General features: G+C 24.0%; 1 protein-coding gene across 1 annotated transcript; it reads left to right on the forward strand.

The window, feature by feature from the left end:
• The first annotated feature begins 1,005 nt into the window (after positions 1–1,005).
• Positions 1,006–27,882, forward strand: LOC129965678 (zinc finger protein OZF-like). The gene is made up of 8 exons (XM_056079782.1): positions 1,006–1,156; positions 5,498–5,647; positions 10,082–10,147; positions 14,745–14,927; positions 16,990–17,229; positions 22,897–23,221; positions 23,327–23,361; positions 26,994–27,882. Exons 1-8 carry the CDS (start codon positions 1,006–1,008, stop codon positions 27,323–27,325), a joined length of 1,482 nt encoding a protein of 493 aa, XP_055935757.1. The 3' UTR covers positions 27,326–27,882.
• The last annotated feature ends 102 nt before the right edge of the window (positions 27,883–27,984 follow it).

Genomic DNA, 27,984 nt, shown 5'->3' on the forward strand with positions numbered 1-27,984 from the left:
TGTTGACCAAATGTATATGTATTAAAAGATTAGAAAAAAAAAAAAGAACAAGTTGTGCATATTTAGATATTAAACAAATTTATAAGTTTAATTAGATTATAAAATTGCTCTATTATTTCTTTTTGTTCACTGTTTGTATTATTAATATTACATAATTGTTTATATTATTATTTTTTATTATATCAAAATGTGTCATAAAAATAATTTAATATGTAATCAGCAGTTCCAGTTGTATGATGTTCTGCTCTGTAGAAATTTTATGCATCTTTTTATTAAGAATAAAAATATATATATTGAATGAAAGAATGTGAGTAATCATTTAAAGTATATTTTCATTTCAATGTCATTATATGTTCATGAAAATGTGTGCAAAAGAGAGAAATTTTGTTCTGATTATCAATTGTAATTGCTTCAATGGACACAGTTTTAAATAAATTATATAGCTTTTAGAAAGCCCCATGAAAATGTGATCTAATAATGCAACAAAATTACTTTAATTTTGTTTAATTTCAAAAGTATTTACTAATTCAGTTTTACTTATAAAAGGTTTATATTGGCTTTTAAAAAACTGATTTTTATTAAATATTAATGTAATTCTTTTTAATAATTATTGTATCTGATTTTCCTTTTTTAAATGCTTTTAAGTTTACTTTAAAAAGTGTCATAACTTTTAATTATAAAGCAGAGAAAAGTAAATCTTTTTGAACAAATTTCTTAAATTAGCACAACTGATAGGAATTTTCGTTGCATTTCATATTGTATTATTTTTGAATATTGATGGAAAATATTTCAATATGCTTAATTTTATTTGCTTATTTTTAATTGAATATATGAAACTATCAGAATATTTGTTGCAACATATAAAATATTTTGCCCCAGATTTTGCTTTTCTAGATCTCTTGATGTTAAAAGTACCCATTTTGCTTTATTGTTATAAATTCACTTACTGTTTTTAAAAAATTATAAATTTTTATAAAGGATTTTTTAAATTTTTTTTTTTTAGAAATGGATTCCAGCTCTTCAAATATCATGGAACTATTTGGAGAAGAGAAGTCATTAAAAATATACTCTTGTCCATATTGTACTTATTCAACTTATTACAAATGTAATCTTAAACTTCATGAGAGACGGCATACTGGTGAACGACCATTTTGCTGTAATTTATGTGGAAAACGTTTTACCCAAAAGCATCATCTTCAAAATCATGAAAAGGCACATTTGTCAAAGAGAATTCATGTTTGCAGCATTTGCCATCAGAGTTTTCGCTCATTAAGCTATTTGAAAATTCACTCACTAACTTGTAAAAATTAATACAATATTAATGCTGTTGTCTTATTCATTTCAGTAAGGCTTTAATTTTCTTTGCTAGTATGATCGAAAAGTATTCTAATGGTGTTAAGGGGCAGTTTCTACTAAAACAAATTAATTTTACAGAATGAAAGTTTGTGACATCTTATATTTATGTATGTGTTAGACATGATGCAAATGAGTAATACTGCCAACATGTATTTAAACTAATTAAAATGGATTTGCTGAAATGCTTTTTATTGTGAATGATTTTCAAATAGGCATGTACCTCATCTTAAACTATTTAAGTTGAAACTTACTGGAAGCTGGATTTCCATAATTAAGTCTCACTTTAATCTAGTACCTTCTGTAATGTAATACATATTTTATTAAATAAATCTATTTTGAAATAATAAATCTTTTTCCTTTTCTCTGTTGATATTACTATCATAATTTCGGCCAATCTGTTCTTATATAAAACATATTTGATTTGGTATACCTAATCTTCTCTTAAAGCTTGCTTTAAATTTTTTATAGAATTGAATTCTCTGCTGTTATGTTATCAAGACCATCCCACAAATTTTAGCGTCTTTAACTAGAGTAATTTGATGCCATATCAGGACTAAAATTAGAAATTTGAACTCATGTGATCCAATGAATATCTTTTTATAAAATAATTAATGATTAAAATAAAAAATGTAGTTGGGGGCTACATCCATTGCAAATTGAATTTTTTTGTTAGCCAGCTTCTCTTAATTCTAGAATGTTCATTTTTAATAACTATATTATAAATATAAAAAAATACCTATGTTTAAGCAACATTATAATATTGATACACAAGGTAAAGCATTATTCATATTTTAAACATATTTAAAATTGTAATTACTTAATCTATTTTATTTAGAATAAAATGAATATAGCAAATTTGTATTTACCTTTGAAATAATGATGCCCTTGATCTGCTGCTAAATTAGTTTGTTGGATGTCCTGTTCATTATTAATGTGCCAGACTTTACATTGATGCTGTTTATGCAGTTTAAACTTTAGAAAATTGTTACTATCTTAAATTGTTACTATTAAGCAAAAAGTCAGTTTAATAATTATTCTTATTTTGAAATTTGAAAAAGTAAAAAAGAAGACATCATGTTTATTTTTACTGCATTTATTTATTTAATTTGTTATTAAATTGTATTTGTGAAATGTATTTTACTAATATTTCATATATATTAATATTTTGAGGATAATAATAATAATAAAAAAATATCCATGCAAGTGAGAAATCCTTTTTATTAGGAGATGCTTGCTATTATTTTGCTATAAAATTTTCCATGAAAGGCACTTTGATTTATATAAAGTAGTGATTTTTACTCTCTTTTTATGAGTGACATATTTGATTGAAATGATGTCTTCCTGTTTTGCAGCTCAGTATAAAAATATTGCTAAGCATGGTGTTACTTCCTCTGAAATGTTAAGAGTTCTGTTATGTCTTAAATGCATTAATTTGAAACATGTCAGATTGATAAAATTTATATCTTTAGTTAATAATATTTTTTTTCTTCTCCGTGTATTTTTCATTGTAATATCTATGTTTATCTTGGATATGTTTGGGCTTATAGAATATCTTTTATTATTATTATTATTAAGTACTTGAGAAAGTTATCAGTAAATGGATAAATATATATTTTTTAAACTTCATTAATCAGAATTTAATAATTAATCATTAGAGAAATTACATTAAACAAAACTTGTGGATTTTTTTAAAAATTTCATGTAATTTTAAAAAGTTGTTCAGTAATAAGGTAAAAGACTTTTTGTATTTATATCCAATTATTTTTGAAAATCTAGTGAATTATTGGTATTGTGATATCTAGTTATTTTGGTATTTGTAACTTTAGTGGTAGAAAAAAATATTAAATAATTCTGTATGTATTATTGCAGTTGAACTTTTTACGCTTATGTTTATAGAATCTTTCATTGGTTTCAATTTTGATTATTTATTTTGTTATAAAATAAGCGTTGAAAGTAGTTCAAATTTTATTTAATGTTTATTTGAAAGAAAATGAAATAATTCTCAGTAATTCAAAGATATTACTTATGCAAAACAATTGAAAGATCCCTTAAATACTTCAAAGCATGATAAGATATCTTACATCAAATTTATAAAATTGATTAATTGCCAGTTTGGAATCCACATCTTGTTTTACAAAAAAAAAAAAAAAATATTATTAAATAAAGATAAGAAGGGAAAAAGTGCAGCTATAGCTGAAATGTTATTAATTGCTTTCATGAAAAATATATTGTGGTATAACATTGGAAAAGAATAAATATAAGGTGCAAATCTACTAAAAAATACATTGAATAATTCATTCCATATATCAAAATTAATATTAGAATATTATATATGTTTTTACAACTTCTAAATCAATTATAACTATTTGTAATCCTCGTCTGATAAATAAAATTACAATTTCAATTCTTTTATATAAAAAAATAGCAGTGTTTAAATTTTGTGTAATGAACAATTATGAGTCCTCTTTCTTATTACAATTTTTATATTTGTGAGATTGTTTTATTTTAATTAAATTGATTGATTGCATTTATATTAAAAATTGAATTTTGCTGTTAAAATATTAGTTGAGTTTCTAGAAAATTTTTTTAAGCTTACATGATGCTTTAATGTTAATTTTTTTAACTTAATTGATTAATAGTCTCTAGTTGTATTGAAAAAAAATAGTTAAAATGTACTCAGTATATTTTTTTGGTTAGATTTGAGTTGTATCAGCAATAATTCTCTAATGCTAATTTTGTATATCTTATTTAATCTGTTCTGATTTTTAATTTTTCTTTAGGCATTTTTTTTTTTCTGGAAGATGTAGAAAGTGGAATAAAGTCTTATATGTATTGTTTCTTTTAATTACATTTTCTCATATTCTAGATGTATGTTTATAAAACTTACTTTTTTATAATTTTTTTTCTTGGTAATTTTTTATACATAATTAAGTCTCACTGATGAATAATTACTATTCTTTACTCATGACTTTAAAAGAAATTACACAATCATTTGTTTTACATACCAAGGTATTCTTATGCATTATTTCATATTATTTATAGCATTATATGTTTTGTTCTGTGAATCACTTTCTTATTCAATCTGTATTAGAATTATTTTATCTGTTTAAAATATTTTGTATTAAAAATATTTATATTAAAAATAATTTTTATTAGTTGAATTTGATTTTTTTGCTGCTATTTTCCAATTTTTTATTTTTTTATATATTTCATTTTTTTAGTATTTAAATTAAACTCTTCTATTCTGGTAGAGATTCATATGTACTTTTTTTTTCTTTGCTAAAACTTGTGCAAAAATATGAAAACCAATATCTGTTTCTTAAGTGCCTTCATGTTTTTCCAAATTATCAATATAAATTTTTGGAAATTCTTATTCAATAATCATTACAATAATTTACTTCTTGAAAAATTACAGAAATTAATGTAATATATAAAATATAACTTAAGGAAAAATATTTTTATCAATATATATATATATATAATATGGTAGCTCCTTACCTCCTCCCCCCAAATTTCTTTATTCTATTGTTCTTGTAAACAGTATTCACAGTGTGTTTATAGTTTAAAATATTACCTTAGTAAGAAATTTTAGATATTAATGGAAGTATTATAATTTAAGATAGCTTATATTTAGTTTCAAAATATTTTTTTAATGTCATTTAGCATTTTCAATTGACATGTTATAACATAATTGCATTCATTAGATAAGCTGTAATAACTTTTGAGTTTTAAAAAAATTCAAATTTACAATGTAAATATATTTTTATCTGTCATATTAGGCATAGTCTAAATTTTAATTTCTGTAAAGGTCGAGAACAATATTTAATGTTTTTCAGAACTTCATGAAATCATTAAACGTAGTTTAATTGGAAATAAAATGGTGATTAGTATTTTCTTAAAATGTTCTCTCAATGCTGATTTTTTACATTAAATATTATTTTATTTCTATATGTATATAATTATTTTATTATCATTATTGTAGTTTAAACATTTTTTTATTACTGCTCTATGATACCAGACTGCTTTTAGAATGAAATTAGATTCTTTTGATATTATAGATTCTTTTTCTCCCATAATATGCATGGTAGTAATGGATAGATATAATTTTACATGTAGTTTTGATTATTTTTTCTTTTCATAGACATTATGAACATTGATATCAGAGGGATATATGATGATTCCTGTTTGAGGAAAAACAATGCAGGGAAAGTTCCTTGTTATTCTTGTCCACAATGTCCTTATATATCAAATTATAAAAGCAACTTGAATCGCCATGTAAGGAAACATTCTGGTGAGAGACCGTTTATGTGCAAGATTTGTGGAAAATGTTTTGGTCAAAAATTTTATCTTCGATCTCATGAAATTTCTCACTCTTTGAAAAAAATACATGTTTGTGATATATGTAAATTAAGTTTACGTACTTTAGATTCATTGAAATTCCACATGCTGAGTCATAAATGATTAAAATATCTGATTTTTTCATATTTGTGCCATCATGTCATTATTATAGTGAGATTTTGAAATGAGTGAATTGACAATTTTAAATTATAATAAATGAACTGAATTGACATTTGAAATTGTTCATGTCTTAAAATAAGTATTTTCTTTTGCCTTTTTATTCATTGTATTATAAAAAATAAACATGAGTTGAAATCATAAATAACATTTTTTATTATCATTCATAATATTAAATATGAGAATAGATAAATGTCTTATTCATCCTCTATTCTAAACACTTTATGAAATATTTACTTAAAATCTTTGATTCTTCACTTTTATCCTTGCATAAATTAGAGCATTGAACATTATTATAAAACTATATATATTTGCCATTTTTGTAAAAATTTTCTAATCTTGCAATTTAATGTAATCTAATCTCACAATTCATAGTAGATTTTATCTATATTTGATCTACATGTTAAATGGTCAATCTCAATTTTTATGAATATTATGCTTATTCTTATGCATATCTTATGACTGAAGTGTCAACTCTGTAATTTAATTTTTAAGTGCAATATTGATGTTAATTAAAATTATTTACTGTTTTAATTGTTGCTATATGTTTTAAAATTGTTAAATATCAAATAATAGAATTTTCTTCGTATAGTGAAAGGAATTACTTTTTCTGTTCTATATCTTATTCAGTTTTACTTTTTTTTTTCTTTCTTTTTCTTTTTTTTTTTCCCCTTTCATTTCTCATTTTCTGTTAAAAAAATTATCAGGTTTTTCTTAAATTATAAATTTTTTAAGGATTTCAGCTGTATTGATGATTTACTCAAAAATTTCAACTCAACAAAATTTATTATAAAATAATAGGAATTAAATGGAATTTGCCCAAGTATAAGTAACTTTTTAAAAACCAATTATAGAAAATTTTCATATATTTTTTATTGTATTTTTAATCATTCATAAAATTATTTGTTTAATTAAAATATGTTCATGAGGAAACCTTTTTATTATTAAAGAAATTAATAATTTTAATGTAAAACATAATGACAATTTAGTTTCTTACAATTGGCTTTTTTTTAAATATATTTTCTTCATTATTTCAATACTGATGTTATAAAAATATTTCTTTCTTACAAAATTAGATAAAGTTGGTTTGTAATGTGTTTATTAAATTTAGCTATCACTTTTCATATAACATTAATTATTCTTTTTTATTCCAGTGTATATTTTCAGATACATTGCTGCAATAAAATTTTTCCATTCTATTAAAATAAAAAAAATCAGGAATGCAATTATACAGAATAAACATGTATTGTTTAGATTTTCTTACATTCATAGAAAATTTCTTCCCTTTACTTTTGTAAAAAAAATTATAATTAATTTTTATTTTGTCCACATTACTAAATTGCAAGTCTGCAATTTAATTTTATATTTGGAGATTACTTATATTATCTGTTCAGGCATTTTCTTTAAGATATTCATGATTAAATGTTATAACATCTTAATAATTGTTAATTATTTAATTTTGTTTCCCATTTAGAATGTTGCAATTGAAATTTGTTCTTAAAAAATCTTGATTATTTGAAATAAAATAAAATCATAAATTTAGAAAAGGAAATAACAAATATAACTTCATTTTGTTATATGTGTTTGAGCGAAAAGAATGCATCCAATTGAATGGTGGATTCTATGGGGGAGGGGGTCATGCTGCATCTTGAAGAAATCTGTGAAGTTTGTATGTTTTATATAACTACAAAAGTTTTAGCATGGGAATCTTTACAATGCAAATATAATTAACTTATGATATTTTCTAAATTTATTATATTAAAATTTTGTTCTTGTCATTAAAAATGCTCTTAATAGAATGAGTTAATTGTTGCTTTTTATTAAAGAATAAAATTCTGTAAATTTATATAACACTCATTTAACATTATTTTTCAAATTTGTTTATAAAAGCATTAAGTATTGTAAATGAACATTATACAGTTTAGTTTCATGTTATATTTTTTTGCATCATTCGATACAAAATAAGCTACAAAGCTATTGATTAAAATTGTGATTAGAACATTTAAAAAATAAATGTTTCATTTTTAGATTTGAAATAATTTGAAGTGAATGAAGCAAAATAAATGTGTATATCCTTAATTTTTTTTCTGATGAATTTGAAATGAGTCACCTTTAAAATGAGTAAATGGAAATAATAGAATTGTTTATTTTTGTTTTATGGTCAATCTCTTCAAATTGTCCTTTAATTTTACCTTTTTGTATTGTTCAGTTTTCATAGCGAAACTTAAAATTTGTAATGACATTGATAAAAAAAGTGAAGAAAATATTACAAAAAAGATTTTAAAATCTGGTCAAAGCATCAATTTAAAATTCTTATAAAATAGAAGAGATGAAAACAATAGAAACAGATTTTCATTTTTCACTATTTTTAGCTTCAGTTTATTGCAAAATAGATTTAATATAGATCAATTTTCCATAAATTTCGAAAGTCAATTTAAATATCGAATCTGATCACTCCCCCCCCCCCCCCCTCTAAATATATTGAATGTGATCACTCGAGTGTGATATTAAGGGAAATGTGATGATTGCTATACCTGTTTACTTACTTTCTTTTAGTACTCAATACGAATTTATTTCTTGGCATAGTTTATTTTCAGTGCAAAATTTGCTTGTAATGAAATTTTTTACACGTATTAAGATTCATGTCTGTTTAAGAGTCTTGTAACATCAACATCAATTAATTTATATTTGCCGTATGTTTGTGATGCTTAATTAATTTGCTGTTAAAATAAAAAATAAAAATCTTTTTTTTTAATTAAAAGATTATCTAGTAACCATTGTAAAGTGGATTGTACTTAATTATTACTGAAAATAAAAATAATCATTCTTATGTGATATTCGTTATTTAAAAATGATTGATGCAATTTAAAACAAGTTTCTTTTGTTATTAAGTCTCTCTCCCTCTCTACCCTTAATCACGTAAATTTCCATTTAAAAATTGGAAGATGATGGTGCTAGATTTTGCTGTTAATTGAAAATTACAATAGAATAGCTTACTTGGTTGTATATTTCAGGGGTGTTTGTGGCCCGGGGAAACCCCGGAATTCCGGGGATTTTGAACTTCGATACCCGGAAATTCCGGGGATCGTCGTTCAAAGGGAAGTAGGAATAATAATGAATTATTTATTTTGATCTGGGTACTTTTGTTTGCTTTGAAAGCAGAAAACGCAAGGTCAGTGTGTGTGGTGAAAACTATTCCTTTCTTTCTCCAAAGGCAGTGATAATGAGTGAAAAGGGGGAAAAAAACTTCTTTTTTGTTCTTTCCTTATTGCGAGTTATGACTCATTCCCCCGGTTCTCGGACATTCTCTTCTGGATTCTTTTCGGCAAGTAGGTGCGGCAGAAAAAAAAGGGAGAGACTTCGTTCGACCAGATGTGCGATCACGTGACCTGGGTTCAAAGGTCTTAGTTTTGCAAAATTAATGGTTATTAATTTTTCAAAAAAAGTAATTCATTGAACTTTTATAATTAGGTCATTCAATACTTCATAATCGTAATTTTTCATTTCTCCCCCCCCCCCTTCTCGAAACTCCAAAATGTCGGTAGTAAGTCCGTAAAAGTTTCAGGGGATTTTTTGGGGTCCCACAAACACCCCTGATATTTAAAGTGGTAGTGAACATATTAATACAGTTGATGAAAAAGTTATGACTATTTGTTTATGACTTTTTTTATAATTATTAAAAATAATGCCTCAAACTAAGTTAAAAATGCTGTAAAAAATTGAAATCAAAATGCATAATTTATCTTAACACTTAACATACTATGTTTAATCTAATGACTGTTTTTCCAATTTTAATTTCAGAATATCTATGAATACTCTTAGTGCTAGTTAAGAGTTCTTTCCCCCCCCCCCCCTTCAACTTATTAACAATTTCCTCCTTCAACAATATCTCTGTGTTCAATCTTAGTATTATTATTTCTGTTTATATTTTAATTGAAAATAAAATTTTATTCATATACATTTTTATTTCTGCACTGTTTATAACTCAATAGAAAGATTGTGTACTAATTACTACAGACCCTTTGACTTGATGATGACTTTATCATTTATTTTGATTTGGAATAGATGGTTCAGTTATTTAGTTTATTCAACTGTGGTAAAACCTTCCTCTCCATGTCACTTTTTTTTTTAATATACTTGTGTCTACTTTTATTCTTTTTTAAAAATATGAATTATTGTTTATGTAACTACCTATTTTTTTTATTTGTAGGAATTTTTACAAAACCTTGGGTGAAAGACAGCCTTAGTAAACTACATATAGATAGAACATCAGAAAGTATAAAACATTTCTGCAACTTATGTTCATATTCTACTAATCTCAAAAAAGATTTAGTTGCTCATTTGCGTACACATTCCAGACAACGACTGTATTTTTGCAGCTATTGTGGGAATGGCTCTTACTCTAAACACGATTTACAAAGACATGAGCATTTACATGCCACAAAAAAATTGCTTGTGTGTATGGTGTGTAAAATGAATTTTCGAACTAAAAATACTCTTGAATTTCACATGGCTACTCAGCATCCACAATTTGTTGTCGTCAAAGAAGAGCCATGAAGTTAAGGATGTTTTGTAAATTCATTTCAATCATTTAAATTTGTTGTCATAAAAAATAAATGAATATTGTGGTGTTTCTAAAAATAAGTTCATTTTTTTGGCTTGTTATTAATTTATATTTTATTTGTGCTTTTATAGTTTTCAATAAAAGAATTAAATATAATCATATAAGTAATTATTATTATTTTGTTTGTTTCAACACTTCTCATTGTTGTGTTTAGGTTAGCTTTGCTTCCAATTATAAAAGATTTAATGCTAAAACACCATGTCTTAGTTGCTATGTATTTTTCATCCTGGGATGATAACTTAGATGCCCCATTCTCTTTCGCTTTATTCTCAATATTTTACTATCAGTTAAAAATTATGCTAAAAGCTTTTTTAATTGTTGCTATAAGACATCAATCAAAGGTAGCTCTAATATTATAGCTTCATATTATTTTATCAGTTAATATAATAAACAATTTTATTTATATTACTTTGATTTTTATAATTTGATGAATAATATGTGATTTTTATGTTTATTTACATTCAAACATTAAATTTTATTATTCTGAATTAGGGATTGCAATATCGGACAAAAATTTCAATACTGGTATTTGGTATTTTTTAGATCTAGATACCGGTATTAAAAAATCTAGAAAAAGAAAGAAAACACAGGCGTTTCTTTGTTTTATTTGCCAGTTATATTAGAGAGTGTAAATATCACAAAAAATAATTTGTAATTTATAAATTATAACAGTAATGAATCCCAAGAAAGTAAAGGAACATCTTATTTAATTAAATAACAAAAAAGTATAAATATCACTATTCAGTCTGAGGTAGTATTACAAATTTTTGAAATGTGGTCTTAAAAAACATAATGCATCAATTGTACTGTCATTAAGCCTGAAAAGTAATTTTGTACAAAAATTACCAGCTGTCGAAAACGCTACTCTAGTTGGTGGTACTGTTAACAATGCACAATATACTTTTTCCAAGTATTTACCTCTAAATCGCTCGTCTTCAAATAAATCGATTTCTCATCGAGTGGTATTGGATATAGCTGATTTTTGTATTGTATTTTGGTTCGTTGAATTTTTCTTATTTATCACTAATTCTTATTTTTGTTCAAGAGACAATTCCTTTTCACTATCAACATTAGTGTCATCATAATCTTCGATAACTGAAACGAATTCTTCTGAATCTGGATAGGTTTGTGAGTAAAAAATTTTAAAAAAATTTACATTAAACTTAATTAGATTTGAATTGGTTCTTTTCTTTTCTTTTTCAAAATCATTATAATTATGTAAATACCACAAGACATTTTCTATTTCGGTATGCCTTTCTTCTGTGCGATTTTTCAAGGTAATATATAATTCTTCAGATAGTGATGTGTGCTGTTCTTTCAGTATGCAACATGAAATTTATTGTTGCATTAGCTGTTTATAGAATCTCTCCGATGTAATGCCTCAATAGTTAGTTTTATTGGAAGTAAAGCTGATACAGTTCTGGATATTAAGTCGAATTCACTATCTGAAAAATTAAATTACAGGTTGAATTTGATTATTGCTTTTTGGATTGGATTTCTGCGTTTCAAAAATCGTTCCATCATTAGGAGTAAAATGTTTCAACATGCTTTAGAATCTAATGTTAACATATATTCTATTTTATTTTCAGTTAGTATATATTTTAATAATATATCATTTTTTATAGGGGAATGTTTAAATATCTTAACAGTTTTTCAAACTTTATAAATTATAGGAAGCAATTCTTGATGGGTTAATATTTCATCCTCATTAGGAATATCTTCTTCAATAATTACATTGTCTTTATCTTCTTTGTCAATATCACTCTCACTCTTAGTGTTTTTAAAGTTGGAATTCGAAGTTTCTATATCCACAGTATTTGGATTCTTTTGTTCTTTATTTTTTTGGTATAATGCATCTATTACTTTTTAATTGAATTCCATGAGCATAGCACATTTGTTGATTTGCACCATCAACTTTCCAACTTTTTTCATAACTGTTGTCCATCAGTCGTTATGAATGCAATATCTTCATACAGGAATAATCCATGTTTTGCTAATTTAGATTTTAGCAATTAATTAAGCCATTAATTAGCTAATTAATTTCGCCCATTAGGGAAGACATGAAAACAAAAACGTATACTATTTTGCTATGTTGGCTATCCCTGAATATATAGTGGAGACAATTTTAAAAATTTCTAGTAAATACCGAAAAATCGGTATTTAAACTTGTGAATACCGGTATTACAAAATTGTACAAATGGCTCAAAATACCTGATTCGGTATACCGGTATTGCAATCCCTATTCTGAATTGATTTTATCAAACAAACCTAAATATAAAAATTTTCAAATTGCCTTTAAACAAATATAAGTTACATTTTACCACTATTTTTGTATAATTTTTAAAAAATTGTATGTGTTTTATTTATATATTGGTTAGCTTGAATAAGGAAATAAAATAATTCTGCTTAAAATAATAATAAAAAAATTATAATAAAAATTACCAAGGAATAATTTTTAGTATAAAATCCTGAATCTTAAAAAAGCATTTATGCAAAATCCTGAAAATTAAAGAAAATAGGAATGAAAATATTTTGTAAAGTATATTAATGAATATTCATTACTCATTTATTTTTGTTATGCAATTTATTTAACAAAAATATTTTATAAATTCCATATAATACACTTAAGTTTTGTGATATATTTTGCATCTTAATTTTATTTAAAATAAGCTAAAAAAATGTAAATTGTTTTGTTTCATTGCAGTTTTTTAAAAATAAAATATTTTAAAAATCTGAAACATATAAATATTCATTTTTTTCTGATAAATTGAAATAGAAGTTTCATTTGAAATAAGTATATGAAAATTGAATTTCAATGATATCCTTTTATAGTTCACTACAATTCCGTTAGTTTTATTTTTGTATTATTTTAATTTTCATTGTGAAACTTTTTATTTTGAGTAATTTTGATTTAATATAGAAAAGGGGGAAAAAAAGTACTTGGGAAAAAAATGTTTTTTAAAAGAGTTGAAACCTTAATCAAAGTTTCAATTTAGTAGCCTGATAAAAGAGATAACCACATTCGAAACTTCATTATTTTTAACAGATTGCAAAATAGGCTTAATATTGATCATTTTTCAAAAGTTGATATTGTTAGAAGTTTCAAAATTGCTGTATCAATTTACTCTTCTCTTTATTGTTCAATATCAATTGCCATTGTTTGTTTTCAATGCAAAATTGGTTTGTGGTGAAATCTTTCCCACATTTTAAGATCATACTTGTTTGAGAGTCTCGTGACATCAATTTCAATTTATTTATGTTTGTGAAACTTGATTAATTTTCTGTTAAAATTAAGAAAACTTTTTTGAATTAAAAGGTTATATACTAACCCAAATATAAAAAAAATGTTTAAGGATTATAGTTTATTATTATTCAAAATAAAAATAATCATTTTTATGTGATTTTAATTAATTGTACGATTGAATAAAATTAAAATAAATTTCTGAAGTGTTTATCCCCCCCTCCTTCTGATTAAATATTTTTTGTTTTGAATACATTGGAGATAAACTTCCATCTATAGCTTATGGAAAATGATGGTACTCAATTGAGTTGCTAACTGAAAATTCCTGTAGAACACCTTATTTCGTTGTGTATTTTAAATTGGTGATAAGCATATCAAAATATTTAAAGCTGGTTGATGAAAAGTTACTTCAACTTTCATTTGTATTTTTTTTTTTTTTTCAAATGCCCCTAGCTTAAATAAAAAGGCTATAAAAACTTTGAAATCATATTATATAAGGGTTTAAAAAAAATAAGATTTTTTTTAGCATTTAATGTACCATGGCCGATCAAAATGATTGTTTTTCAATTTTGGTTTCGATCCATCAAAGAAGTGATGATATATTTATTGAAAATTAAGAGTGCCTTTTTTTCCCCCCAACAAATTTAATGTTTGTTCTCTGAAATGAATTTTGAATTACAATGTGCATTCTTTATTTATTATTAATTACCTTTTTATTACAAATAAAAATAAATACTTTCACATTTTTATTTTCAAATTTGTGGAAAGATTCTGTTTTAATTAGAGATCCTTTGACCTGACATACATGTTTATTTATTTTATTATGGAATCGATAAAATGTTAAATAGTAGTAGTAATAGCTAAGCTTTGTTCATTTGTTCTATAAAATTCCACTTCTCTTTCATTTCTTTTAAAGTATTTTTGTGTTTATTTTTCTTTGCTTTTAAAACTTTGAAATATTTATACTATTTTTTACTATTACTATTACTTACTATTTTTTATTTGTAGGAAGTATTCCAAAATCTTGGGCTACATGTAGCATCGGTGTATCACGTGTGGGAAGGACATCAGAATTAATGAAACATTGCTGCAACTTTTGCTCTTATTCTTCTAATAACAAAGGCCATTTAATTTCTCATTTGCGTAAACATACTGGAGAACGACCTTATTTGTGCAGAATCTGTGGGAAAGGTTATTCCTCTAAGCAAAACCTACAAGGACATGAATATTTACATGCTACCCAAAAATTGCTTATGTGTGTAGTTTGTAAAAAGAATTTTCGATCTAAAGAAACTCTTGAATTTCACGTGGCAACTCAACATTAATGAATTTTTTTTATCTGAGATAAATCATGCTTTGATAAAAGTTGCTATTTAGAAGAAGTCATTTCATTATTTAAATAAGAACTTAATTGTTGTTATAAAAAATAATAAAGTATAATTATATTTGTAAAAAATGTAATGCAAAAATAATAATAAATAAATACTAAGATATTTCAAAAAATAAATTTTTATTATGTTTCTTACTATTGGTTTATTGTATTTCATGTTGAAATTTTGTTTAAAAGTTTTTAATAAAAAAAATTAATACATATATATATATATTTGATTTTTAAAGAAAATCAACACTTATCTTTCTACTGCATTTAGGTAAATTTCTCATCCTAGTTATGACTCAATTTAATTCCAAAACATCATACTATAGTTGCTGTACATTTTCCATCATGGAATTATAACTAGAATGTCTTGTTCCCCTTCTATTTGTCTCAGTATTTGATTATTAATTTAAAAAAAAACTGTTTTTTATGTTTCTTTTTCTTATTGAAAGTTGATGCAACGTGATCGCTGTGTACTGTTTTTCAGCAAATATAATAAATAATATTAATTTTATTCTTATTTGTGTCATTTTAATAATTTCCAGAATAAAACATGATTTTATATACTTATCAACATTCAAATCTTTTTATCAGTTTTTATTAAAATATTTCATATTGATAATTTATTAAATTAAACCAAGAATACAAAAACCTTTATTGTATCCTTAAATAAATATAGGAAAGGTGTTACCTTTATTTCTTAATAATTTTTAAAATTTCTGTTTCGCTGCTTCATTTATATATTAGTTAATGTTTATTTTAAGAATGTATTTTGAAGGAATTACTTTTAGATTTCTGTTCACTTCTATGTTAAAGTACTTGTGTAAAATTCTAAATTAGAATAAAAATCTTTTAAAGGTATTTACCTGTAGTTTTTCAATATAATTGTACACAATTCCATTTTTTTATACTGAAAACCACAAATCTTTTTTGAATTTTTTTATACTGTTTTGTGTAGTTTCTAATTTTTTAATATAATATTTAATCAAGTGTATTTTCCTTACATTTTTTTTTAGTTTCATTTCTGTTGAATATATTAATTAGGCTTATTTACTTATTTAGATATTGGTAATTAATTTGAAAAGTTATTACAGTACAAATGTTTTTAGTTTTAAATTAAATTCACTGAAAGATGATTCATATAAGTAGCAATAATCTTGATAGGTTTTCAGTTAATTGTTACTTTATGAAATATATTTATTTTTACTTTAAATAATTTTTAGATTTATATGTTGTTCCAGAAAACACATAGTGAGGGAGATGATGATTGAAGTTCATAGGATAGTCTAATAAATTTACTTGTGAAACATAAAAGGCAGATAAAGTTTAATTATAAGAATATGTTATTTGCAACTTTGTTTCATATAGTAAAAAGCAGCTTATTTGTGAAACATACAAGTGCTCTTGTACCCTATATTTTATTATATTATAGTGTGATATTAATTTGCAATTACCCTAAAATGAGATTTCTTGATTTTTAATAATGGAAATAAAAAATATATACAGTTGAAAACTTACTTTGTCTTTAAATTAATGTATTTTTTTAAAAAAATAAATTTCTTTATTTAAGGTTATATATATTTACAGAGATCTCTTTATAATAAGATTCATCTCATTCGTTATTGATATATTTCGAAAAATTCCATTATATGCATATTAAATCTATGATTATTAGTATTCTGTGCTGTTTAAATTTGTATATTTTTCTTTAATTAATTATTACTTTAAAATGATTTAAATATATTTCTGAAATTCAAAATAGGAAATATGTTGAATGAAATATAATTTTCCTTTTTTTTTTTTTTTTTTCCAAAATTAATAATTTTGCATTTTTTTAAAACACTTAAAAATGTATTTATGCTTTGATTTTTCTTACAGGAAAATCTACCCAACATTACAATAGTTATCAGTATGATAAATTCTTTGCCAAGACTAATCGTGTGAAATCAACGGTTTACCACAAATGTACCTTTTGCGACTATTTTACCTATAATAAAGGCCATTTAAAGCAGCATGAGAGACAACATACTGGTGAACGGCCTTTTGTGTGCCAGTATTGTGGTAAAGGTTTCATTCAAAAGCATCATCTTCAAGGACATGAAATTTGCCATGCTTTAGGTAATCTGCATATGTGCACAGTTTGCAAAAAATGTTTTCGATCAAGCATGTCACTACAAAATCACATGCTTACACACTGAAATTAAACTTCTTTGATGATCTTTTCCTATTTTTAAATGAGATGTATTATTCTAAATAATGTTCTAAATAATAATAAAAAAAAGAGTTTATGTAAAGAAAAGCCATATTTGAAATGCAGTTTTGTTATTTATGTTATTGATCATTCCATTAAAACTGAAAATTTATATCTTTTTTATTGTGATATGCTGATAAAAGCTTAAAAATCTGAGAAAAATTATATATTTCTCTGCCATAGTGCCTTCTTGTTTTGGATATTTATTATTTTTTTAATGAAAATGTTATGTATGGTTTTTTATATAATTTAAAATTTTAATTCATATTTGATAATCTTTCTGCAGTATTCTACATTTCAAATAGGAATCGCAATTATTTAATTTCTAGTCACTTCAAGTTGCAATGTGATTTATTCTGATTGACAAATAACTATTTGTGTGTTATATTTTTGTTTTCCCAATAATTTTGGTTTCTTATATAATGGATATAGTTTATATTTATTTAAATGTTTACCATTGTTAAAAATTTCATAGTTTAATTGTTGTTTCCCTTAAAGATATTTATGATGTAACATTTTTTTTTGTGTGTGTAAAACTGAGTTTAATTTGATTAATACAGTACATTAAAGGCATATTGGAAAACTCTTGTTGGCTTTCTTTGTGATGTAATTTAATAAAGTACTATGCAAGAAAAATCACGTATTTTACCCATCTTCATAGGCAATATTGCCAAATCATTTGAATTTGAAATATCCAAAAACCATAGAAGTATCTCAAAAAATGCTGACATATTTGCTAATAAAATATACTTACTGGAAAAAAGATTTCGATGAATTATTTATTCAAACCTTGACTGCAGATGTAATTTTTTTCATATTATTTAGAGGTTCTCAATTCTGATGACAGATGTTCAGCTTTGGAATTGGAGGAATGCAGTTTCATGCCCCCCCCCTTTTAACAAAATTACAGGGAGGCTCAATTTTGATTTTATTATTTAGAAAATTTAAAAAAATGATATTTTAGAATGAAAAAAAAATATTTGAGAAATCATTTGCCTTTTCAGTTAATGATTTGATTTATATTATGATTATAGGTGTGTGCTTGATAGCAAATATATGTCTTAAGACAGTACTTTGTTTAGCTCAAGTATTTATTTTATCTTTAAAGCATTCATAATTTCAGTTCTTCTGCTGCATAATTTGTGTTTTAAATTAACTTCCTTGTTCTAATCTATATCTTATAAAGAAATTTAAAAAAATTGAAATATATGGTAATAATAATATATTGAATAATATATAAAGTGTGAGGTTGTTTGGAATTTATTTTTAAAGTAATTTCATGTCTTAATAATCCCTTTTCCCAATTTAATGTTGAATTTTCAAATTCAAAATAGTTTTCAACCAGTGGCATTTATATTCCTTATTCATAAAATAATTGTTATGAATGAAAATTTTTGTAAATAAAGAATTACATTTTTAACATTAATACATATATTATTCACATACAATATAAAATCACACTGTGTTAAATGCAATATCTTTATCTTATTCCCTTTTAGTAATAGCTTTTCTTAAATTCTTTTTAAATAAATGGTGTTTGTGGAAGATCTCCTGATATCAACATTATAGTAGCTTTTTAAATTTTAGCCTATTTTAACAATTTATTTTTATAAAATTTCATATGAATAGTAAAATGTAGAATTTCTATTTTGGAATCTTCATTATGAATAATTAATCATACTTTAAAAAGTAACATTTTTATATAATTATGTAAAGCATTCGGGACAAAATTGTAATTTAAGAAAAAGAAAAAAAATACTTTTGAATTTGTTAAAATATTTTCTATTGGTGCTGGTAAATATTCACTTATATCTTCTATACTTGTTTCATTATTAATCTTTCAATTTTATTGACAGCATTTATTAAAATACCTCTAATATTTTATCTTCAATGGCTTCTTAGCTCCGCTTTTTTAGATATATTTGTGTGTCTATCTTATATCTCTTATCTGTTTATTTTTTTTTTCTCCCTTCCACTTTTGTTTGTATAAATTTTTGATATTAAAGTAATTATTGTAAGAAAATGTATGTTCATGTATATTTGGTTTCTGCACTTTTTTCGTATTTTACTTTTCAGCCTTGGCAATAATTAGAAGTTATGAAACTTCAGTTTGCAGCATTCCATTCCATTTATTATACATTAGTGACATTAATTATTGTGTATTTTGTACTTTATTTTACACAGTAAATTCCTTATTCATATATTATTTAATTTAATATTTTAATTGTAGTATTTCATCAATGTATTTTCTGTGCTGTGATGAAATTTCTGCCTGATAATATCCGAAATGCTGATATCTGATACTTCTAAACTTTACTTTTAATATTAATTTTCAAAAAAAATAAAAATATTTGTGCTTATTTATTTTTCACCTTAATTTCATAAGCTGTCGAAAAAATTTTGGTTTGTTTTATTGTATTGATTTTTTGAATGTAATTAATTACTAATGCATGTGCAATTTATTTTATTTTTTATGTCATATAGGCTATGACAATATATAGCTAAATGATAGCAAATTTTTAAGTAATTAAAATTTATTGCCAAATCAAGGCAGAGAAGCTAAACAAACTAAATGTTTTTATCAACTATCAGCCATTTGGTTAATTTGAGTGTCAGATTAAAAAAGATCATGGTTTTAGAATTTTACAACTACAAAAAATGGTACATGGATAGAATGTATTTCATCTGAATATATCTGAAATTTTCTAGGATTATTATTGTGTAAAATGTTTTTTCATATGAATAGATATGTGATCCATATTCAGTAACCCATGTACTTTTAAAAAATATTGAATATATAAAAAATTAATTAATTAAACAAGAAAATTGAAATAGGAATAAAATTTAATAGGTGATTTAGTTTTTTTTCAATTACTTTTAATCACAATTTCATTATTAAAATATTTTTTTCCCCTTATTTCTCTAAAGTTTTATATATATATTGCATAGTTACTGTTAAAATAAGAAAAAGATAATGAAATGCATGTATAATTAGAATATTCAATACAATGTCCAGTATATTTCCTTGAATTGGAAAGAAAGACAGACTAAGAGGCTTTTTGAAACAAGAGTTTTCCTGTTTTAGAATAATTGGGTGCATGTTATTTTGCAAATTATTTATATTGTTTTAAATAAAAACAAAACCTTCATCAAAAATGCTTAACAATTTTCTTATAAAATACTCATAATTTTGATATTTCTAAGCATTGTTTAAAATAGTAACATAAAAAGAAGTTATTCTTTCTTACGGCACAGAACAATATCTTTTGGAATTATATATAATCATATGCAAAAGAAAAAAGGAATTACATTCAGGGTGAAAAATACTTTCAGAAAGGACTTGAGTCAATCTTCATACTGTTTATGTTTAATTTAGTTACATTAACGTCCCGTTTTTAAATCAACACTAGGATTATCTTGGGATGGATCTTGTAATTTTGAGCAGCGGTCAGATGGCGAGGATGACTCGTGAGCTGACACCACCCTCTATAAACTTCTACACCACACCAACGGGAGAACATTTGGCCCCGATGGATTTTGTGTGCACCAGACCTGCTTACACAACGGATTTCTCGAACCTGAAGTCCTCCGGTTCCGAAGCCTAGACCTTACCAGTATGCCATCACGGCCCCGATCCTATTTATGACATTCACTTACATTAAGAGTTCATTTTATCATTGAATTTTGGATAGAATGCTTTGAGAAAGTGGGTGAAGTCTCATAAATTTTTTGTTCTTTCTATAGATTCTGTTTTACATCCTAATTCTTTCTCGTATCTGGGGGAGAGGAATAAAGTCATGTAGATTTTTTTTAAATTCTTTTTATTAGATCTATTTTATATGTTACTTCTTTATACAAACTTTCGTCATTTTACCATTGATGAGAAATAGTACTATTCTAATGAATATGCAGCTTCAAATGCTTTCAGTGTTAACCTCCCTTGTTTTTTTTTTGTCCCCCCCATACTTTTTTTAATGCCCATGCTGATCTAGCCTATCCAATTAGGTGCAAGGCCGATAGTAGACCAGTGGAAAAATCAAAGGGAAAAATATATTGTGTACATGCATTACCCAAAACATGTTTGGCTTGCATGAAATAACAAAGACAACAGTTATGATTAGTTCATTTAATGGTAAGAAATGCGAATTTTCAGGAGCAAATGTTTTCTTGGCACATAAAAACATTGAATTTATTGTTGATTGCACATATTATATAATGTAAAAAGCATTATCTTATTTATTTCAAGAAATCTGCTGATCAGTGTGAAATAAATATTTTAGAAATACTGTTAAATAATAACACTGATATAAAACAGAATGGTATATGAATGTTGATTGTATCTTTATATTTGTAAACAGTCCTATGATTAAAACTTTTCCAAAAATTACTAAATATTAAATGTGCCATTTTTTTTAGTTAAAAATACTAATATATTTATAATTTCTAGTTGTGCATTAATTAAAATGTGAAATAATAAATTCTTAACTTTAATATTTCAGTATCTATTTAAAGTATATCAAACTTTTTTTTCTTCTAAAATTTGAATTGTTTCTATAATTTTAAGATGTATTTGTTAAAAAGTAAATTCATGTAACGTTTTCTTTTGTAATGTATTATTAGTAATATTTTGAGCAGCTAATGTATATTTCTTCTTTAAAGGTTTTTTTTTTTTTTCATGTTAAATAATGTGTGTTTTTATTACATTATACATACATAATTTGCTTCTGTTAATTCAAATATCAAGTAATTTCATATTTTGCTTTTTCAATATGTAGCAACAAGTGAGAGAATATAATAAAGACAATTTATTATTTTTTTGTTTCTGTTTTGTTTTTAAAGTTCAATATATTGCATGCTTGTATTGAAAAGTAAATATTATTCCTAAATAACTGTGTAATCTTGGAAATAATATTCATATAATCATAATATTGAAATGATTGGAACTTAAAATTTTTTTTTCTAATTATTAAAATATCTAAATATAATTTTTTTATGTTCAAAGTATTTTTTTTATATATTCTTTTAATACTATTGAGTATGAAAACATTGTTTTGTAAGTCATATATATTTTCTTGTATTTTTGTCAATTCTTTTCATTTTAAGATTTTTTTTTCTCTATTTCCAGAAAATTAATCATCACTTGAATATTAAATAGATTTTTCTCCTTGTTTATGATTGATTTAAAAAAATCTTTGTTATTTATTTTAAATCAATCATAAACGTTGCAATTCTAAAGAATCATATCTTGATTAGATTGATTTATTTTCTAATTTTTAAAACAGAAGAAATAAGTGTTAAAAAAAAGAAAACACAATTTTAATTATTCTTAATGTTGAACGTTTTATAGACAGTTATTTTCTCCATTTAAGAATCATATTTATCATAATGTTTGAAATAAATAAATCTTTACATATATATATATATATATATAATGGTTATTTTTTACTGTATAAATATGCTATACAATTAAGTTTATTGGAAATAATTTTGCATGACCATAAATTACTAATTTTTGTAAATTAATTCATTTTTAGGACCATTTTCTCAGATGATTGAACAGCGTAATTTGATTATTGGAGGAAGCAGTTCAGTACATCTCTATGCCTGTGATTATTGCGATTATAAGACTTACATAAAATGCAATTTAATCAGGCATGTTAAAAAGCATACTGGTGAGAGACCATATTCTTGCAAGCTGTGTGGTAAAGGATATATTCAAAAGAAAAATTTGGATTATCATATGGTGTCACATGCTCAGAAGAAATTACATCTGTGCAATATATGCAAAGAGTCTTTTCGAAGTGAATTTTGTCTGAAAATGCACTTGGTTTCACAGCACAATGAAGGAACATTAATTTTGTAATTTCATAATTCTTTTTGCTTATTTTAATTACCTATCTATGCCAATAAACTGTTTTATTAATTTCATACATCCTTTTTAAATATAAAATTTTTTATTTATAGATTAGTTGAGAATAATTGCTATGATGTATCTTTGAGCAATTAATAATCATATTATATCTTATCATAAATTGATTGAAAATTTGTGTTGCCTTGTCAACAATTTACTTATGATTATATTAAAAACTTATGTTCTGCAATGATATTGAGCTTGTTTCAAAATATAATTTTAACCACTTAAAATTTTTATTTTTTATTTTTTCAATTAACAGGGAGGGCTAAAGAAATACTTTTTAATGTATGCTTTTTATTGAATTTTAATTTTGTGATAGTATATTATTTGAATATTTTATAATTATTGGTTAACTCTTTTTATAATACTCTAAGCTACAAAAGAGTAAAAAAAATCATCATGGATTACATTGTAATAGCTTATGAAGCGTGATTTTTTTTCTATGAAAAAGCATTTTTGTGTCATGATGTTAACTATTTTCAATGTTTATTATAGTATTTAGAGTTTTTAATTGTATTATACCTTATTTTGTGTTATTTCTGTTGGAACTGATAATGTGTGGTACCTTTATGAATGCTTTGAATTATATATTATTTTGCTTTTATGTGTGAATTTTATTTTAATATTTAATATTTGGCTCTGTAAAATAAAAATATTTTTCTATACAATGCAGTAATTTATTTAAAAAGAATAAGGATTGTAGCGGAGACTGGCAAGTTAATTTTGATGGAACATATTTGAAAAGTATTATTTTTTCATTTGTCCTTAAATTTAATGTAATAAGTTTCTTTTTTAAAGCTAAAACAAATCCTTGAGTTTGTAATTTAATTTATGATGTAAAGAAAAAATTGATTCAAAATATTCATCTATGACATTGCTCTTAAGTGTTAAATATTTTATCATTCTTTTTAATATTTCATTAAACCCTAAAGAATCTATGTGTTTAAATATTTGGTATGTATTGTTTAACTTTCTGATGTTACATTCTAAGCCAATCGGTTCAAATTCGATATCATATTTTCTCAGTGTGTTTCTTTTTTCTTTAAAATACTTTAAGTCTGAGTGTCATATTGAGAAGTACCTATTTTTATTAATATTTAATACTTTGTTTTATTTTTCAGATTTATTATTACTTTGTTTAAATTTTTCAGATTTATTTTTCTTTTTATAAAGATCATAATATTCTTATTTTAAATAATCTCTTTTAAACCTAATCTAAATCAATTATAGATTTGTTTTGTCAGTTCTTAATTTTTCTTTGTGACATAAAATTTTGTGAAAAGTATGTAAAATGAGTTTATCATTTGCATTTGATATTTTTTTAGAAATGTAATATTACTAAACTTATACCATTTAAGCATGTTTATTTTATTTTCTAACTAGTCTGAAATATTTAGATTGTTCTTACTTTTGCTTTGTTTTTGTTGATTTCTTATGTTCTATCTATTTAATTTGATAATAGTTTCCTTTCCCCCCCCCTTAATTAGTTCATATTTTGGAATATAACGTTAATATAAATTTGAACAATATATATTTGGACAAAATTTATGAGATAATTTGATTAATTAAGTAAAACATTTTGCTGTAGTTAATGGTAAAATTTATACTTATTTTATTTTTATTTTAATTTATATTTTAGAAATATAAATTAATTATTTACTGTGAATTATGTTTCAATTTTATTGGTTAAGTAAAATATTACTCTGGAGTCAGTGTTGAACTGCAGTTAAAATGTATATTTATTTCACAAGATAGTGTAGAAATATAAATAATTTATTATTTATAATGCATTAATGTTTTTTTTTTTATTTATATTCTGTGTATGTCTTCTCTGCCTCTTTCAATTGTTATTATTAATTTTTTTTTCCATTTAATAGTTTGTTATACAAATATGGTGGAAGTTTACCTCAGTTAAAAAACAAAATTCAATATTAATTTTTTGATTGTAGCATAAAGCTTAGTACATATATTGATATATATTTTTAAATTTCATTTGTCTCTTTTTTTGTATTTAAATTTAATTATATTCTTTTAAAACTTTTTTTTTATTCATATATGATGATGAATTGTTCTTTTATCTTTTTCATTGTAAAAGGGGTTTTTTTTTGTTGCTATTTGTTCATACTGTTTATTTACATTAGAATTAATAAATTTCTTCATTGTTCAAATCTTTTTTTTCCCCCCATCATATTTATGCTGTGTAAAAAAGCAACAATATACATTTCAAAATTTCTTTGGTTATTAACTTGCTTTTGAATAGAAAATACCAATACAAATTTAACTTTTAATTATATCTAACTAACATCCTCTGCTTTTGAATGTATTCTTAATTAGTAAAGGTATTGTCCATACATTTTAATTCAATTTACTTTTTCATTTGGGTATTACATACTGTTTTTGAATTATTATGTTTATTTCTTGTGCTTTGTACATTTTGCATACTTTTTTCTTGTGGTTGGTTACTTTGAAGCCTTATTTTCATTGATTTAAATCAGTCTTCAAGCTTGAATTATAGGGAAATATTGAGTAGACAATATAAATGCTGAAATATTTTTTAAAGTTTAAAGACATATTATTAAATTTAGATTTAGGCATTTTTGTAAAGTAAATTCTTTACGAAAATTGTGTATTTATGTTAAATATCATATAAAAAGTTTTGTGATGTTTAAGCCGAAGTTTGAATCCTCTCTCTTCATGAAATTAATAGTTTTTTTTAATCAATTTAAGTACTTAAAGATAAAATATGAATTAAACAAAACCACTAAAATTTGTTTCCTTGAAATATTAATAATAATAATTTTTTTTCTGCCTTTACTTACAAATTTATTGAGATTGCATATAAGAATATTATGATAGTTTTTTTCCCTTCTTTTTTTCATACTGTTATGCTTTTATAGTCTTTATTAAATATATTGATCTTTGCTATAAACATTGATTGTATCACCTGTACTTCCTAAAAAAAAATCAAGTTGTGGTTTTATTAGAAGGATTTGTTTGTATTTGGCTTTTCATTTTTGTAGTATCATTGACATTTAGAATTAGTTTTTGAGAAATCAGCTGCGTAATTTCATTTGACAGCAATTAGTTATTTTCTATTAAAATTTTGGTCTATACATATATTAACTATAAGTTTTAATTCTTTCCATACTTTCAAAATTTCCATTAATTGTGTTTATGTGTGCACCCATTTTATGTTGTAAAGTGTCTTGGTTAAGAAATGTTACATCATTTTCCTGTTTAATATAATATTAAATCCATGAAATATTTTCATTTATTGTAAGTCCGACTCTCATTCCATCCCTAAGTAGCTAACATGACAAAAGAAGAAATATATAATCATTTCTTAATTTTTATCAATGTCAAAGGAATTTTGTCTTTGAAACATGTTATGTATAATAATTCGATTATCGTCATTTAATAAGACCATAATTTATTTTACATACAAAGTTCATTGAAGATGAACAGCATTTAGAAAATAATTTTTGCAGTGAATTGTTTGTATTGAATGTACTTCTGAAGAATTATTTGTTTTGTATGTATGTGTAAAAAAAAAAGAAAAAAAAGTGCAAACTTTTTTTTTGTCTTATTTCATTACTATATGTTTTTTATACAATCATTTATTTTCACTTTTAGTTCTTTTTAATTTTCTCTTCTGCTCAGCTACATTTCCACAAAAATTTTAATTTTAAGAATGATATATATATATTTTTTTTTTAGGTATGGAAACAGTTTCTGATTCATCACTCTCTAAAAATGACCTTTTAGAAATGATCAATGCACCTACCAGGTCTTGCAATTTTTGTGAATATGCTACAGTTGACAAAAGTAACTTGAAAAGGCACATTAGAAAACACACTGGTGAACGACCTTATTTATGTCAGTATTGTTGCAAAAGTTTCACGCAAAAACAGCACAAAGATGCTCATGAACTTTTACATGAAACAAAAAAACTCCATATGTGTTCACTTTGCAAAGCATGCTTTCGAAGCAGAATTGCTCTTGAATCTCATATGTTAGCTCTTTCCCATAATAGCTATCATGAAGGATAATATGGAAAATATCACACTGCAATATTGACATTTTATATGGAGAATTAATTTCAGATCTTGTAATGTTTTTAAATGTTAATCACATTAAAACTTTCTTAGCATAAGTCTATTCTGATGTTCAAGAAACAAAGAGTCATCAAAGCAACTTTTCTTACAAAAGAAAATGTGCATTTTTACTTTATTAAAGATCAGGTGATCAACTAGGGAGAGTTTGCTGTTAGCTGAAAAAAAAATTCACTTGTATGTGTATTAAAAAAATGTTTATTTTTTAAAAGGCTTGTTTATAGAGTCAGTTACTTGGTTAACTATGGTTTAAAAATATACTTTGAAAGTTTATTGATGAATGGTGATTGTTATAAAATAAAAATAACTGAGTACTTCGGAAATTAAAGTGTAATAGAGTAGGTATGCATTTCATTTTTTATGGGAAAATATTTTTGATATTAAGCATGGTTTTATTTAAGAAGAAATTATTATTGAAAAAAATTATGTTAAATATAATTACCTAGCTCTGATTTGAAATTGATTATCTGTGTGTGGGGGGGGGGATTATTGATTGCAAGAAGAAAATAAATAACTCTAATATGTAAATGAATATAGAGAAGTATATTATGGACATATTGTGTAAAAATGAAAACTATTTGATTTTAAACTGTTAA

Source organism: Argiope bruennichi, chromosome 4 (genome assembly GCF_947563725.1).
Source record: "Argiope bruennichi chromosome 4, qqArgBrue1.1, whole genome shotgun sequence".
NCBI classification, from domain to species: Eukaryota; Metazoa; Arthropoda; class Arachnida; order Araneae; family Araneidae; genus Argiope; species Argiope bruennichi.

Excerpts from the sequence above, each read along its gene's own strand:
- LOC129965678 (XM_056079782.1), top strand. The coding sequence starts at position 1,006 with ATGGATTCCAGCTCTTCAAATATCATGGAACTATTTGGAGAAGAGAAG. Across the intron at positions 5,648-10,081 it reads CCATGTAAGGAAACATTCTG|GAATTTTTACAAAACCTTGG; the intron begins GTGAGAGACCGT and ends TTTTATTTGTAG. Across the intron at positions 17,230-22,896 it reads TGAAATTTGCCATGCTTTAG|GACCATTTTCTCAGATGATT; the intron begins GTAATCTGCATA and ends ATTCATTTTTAG.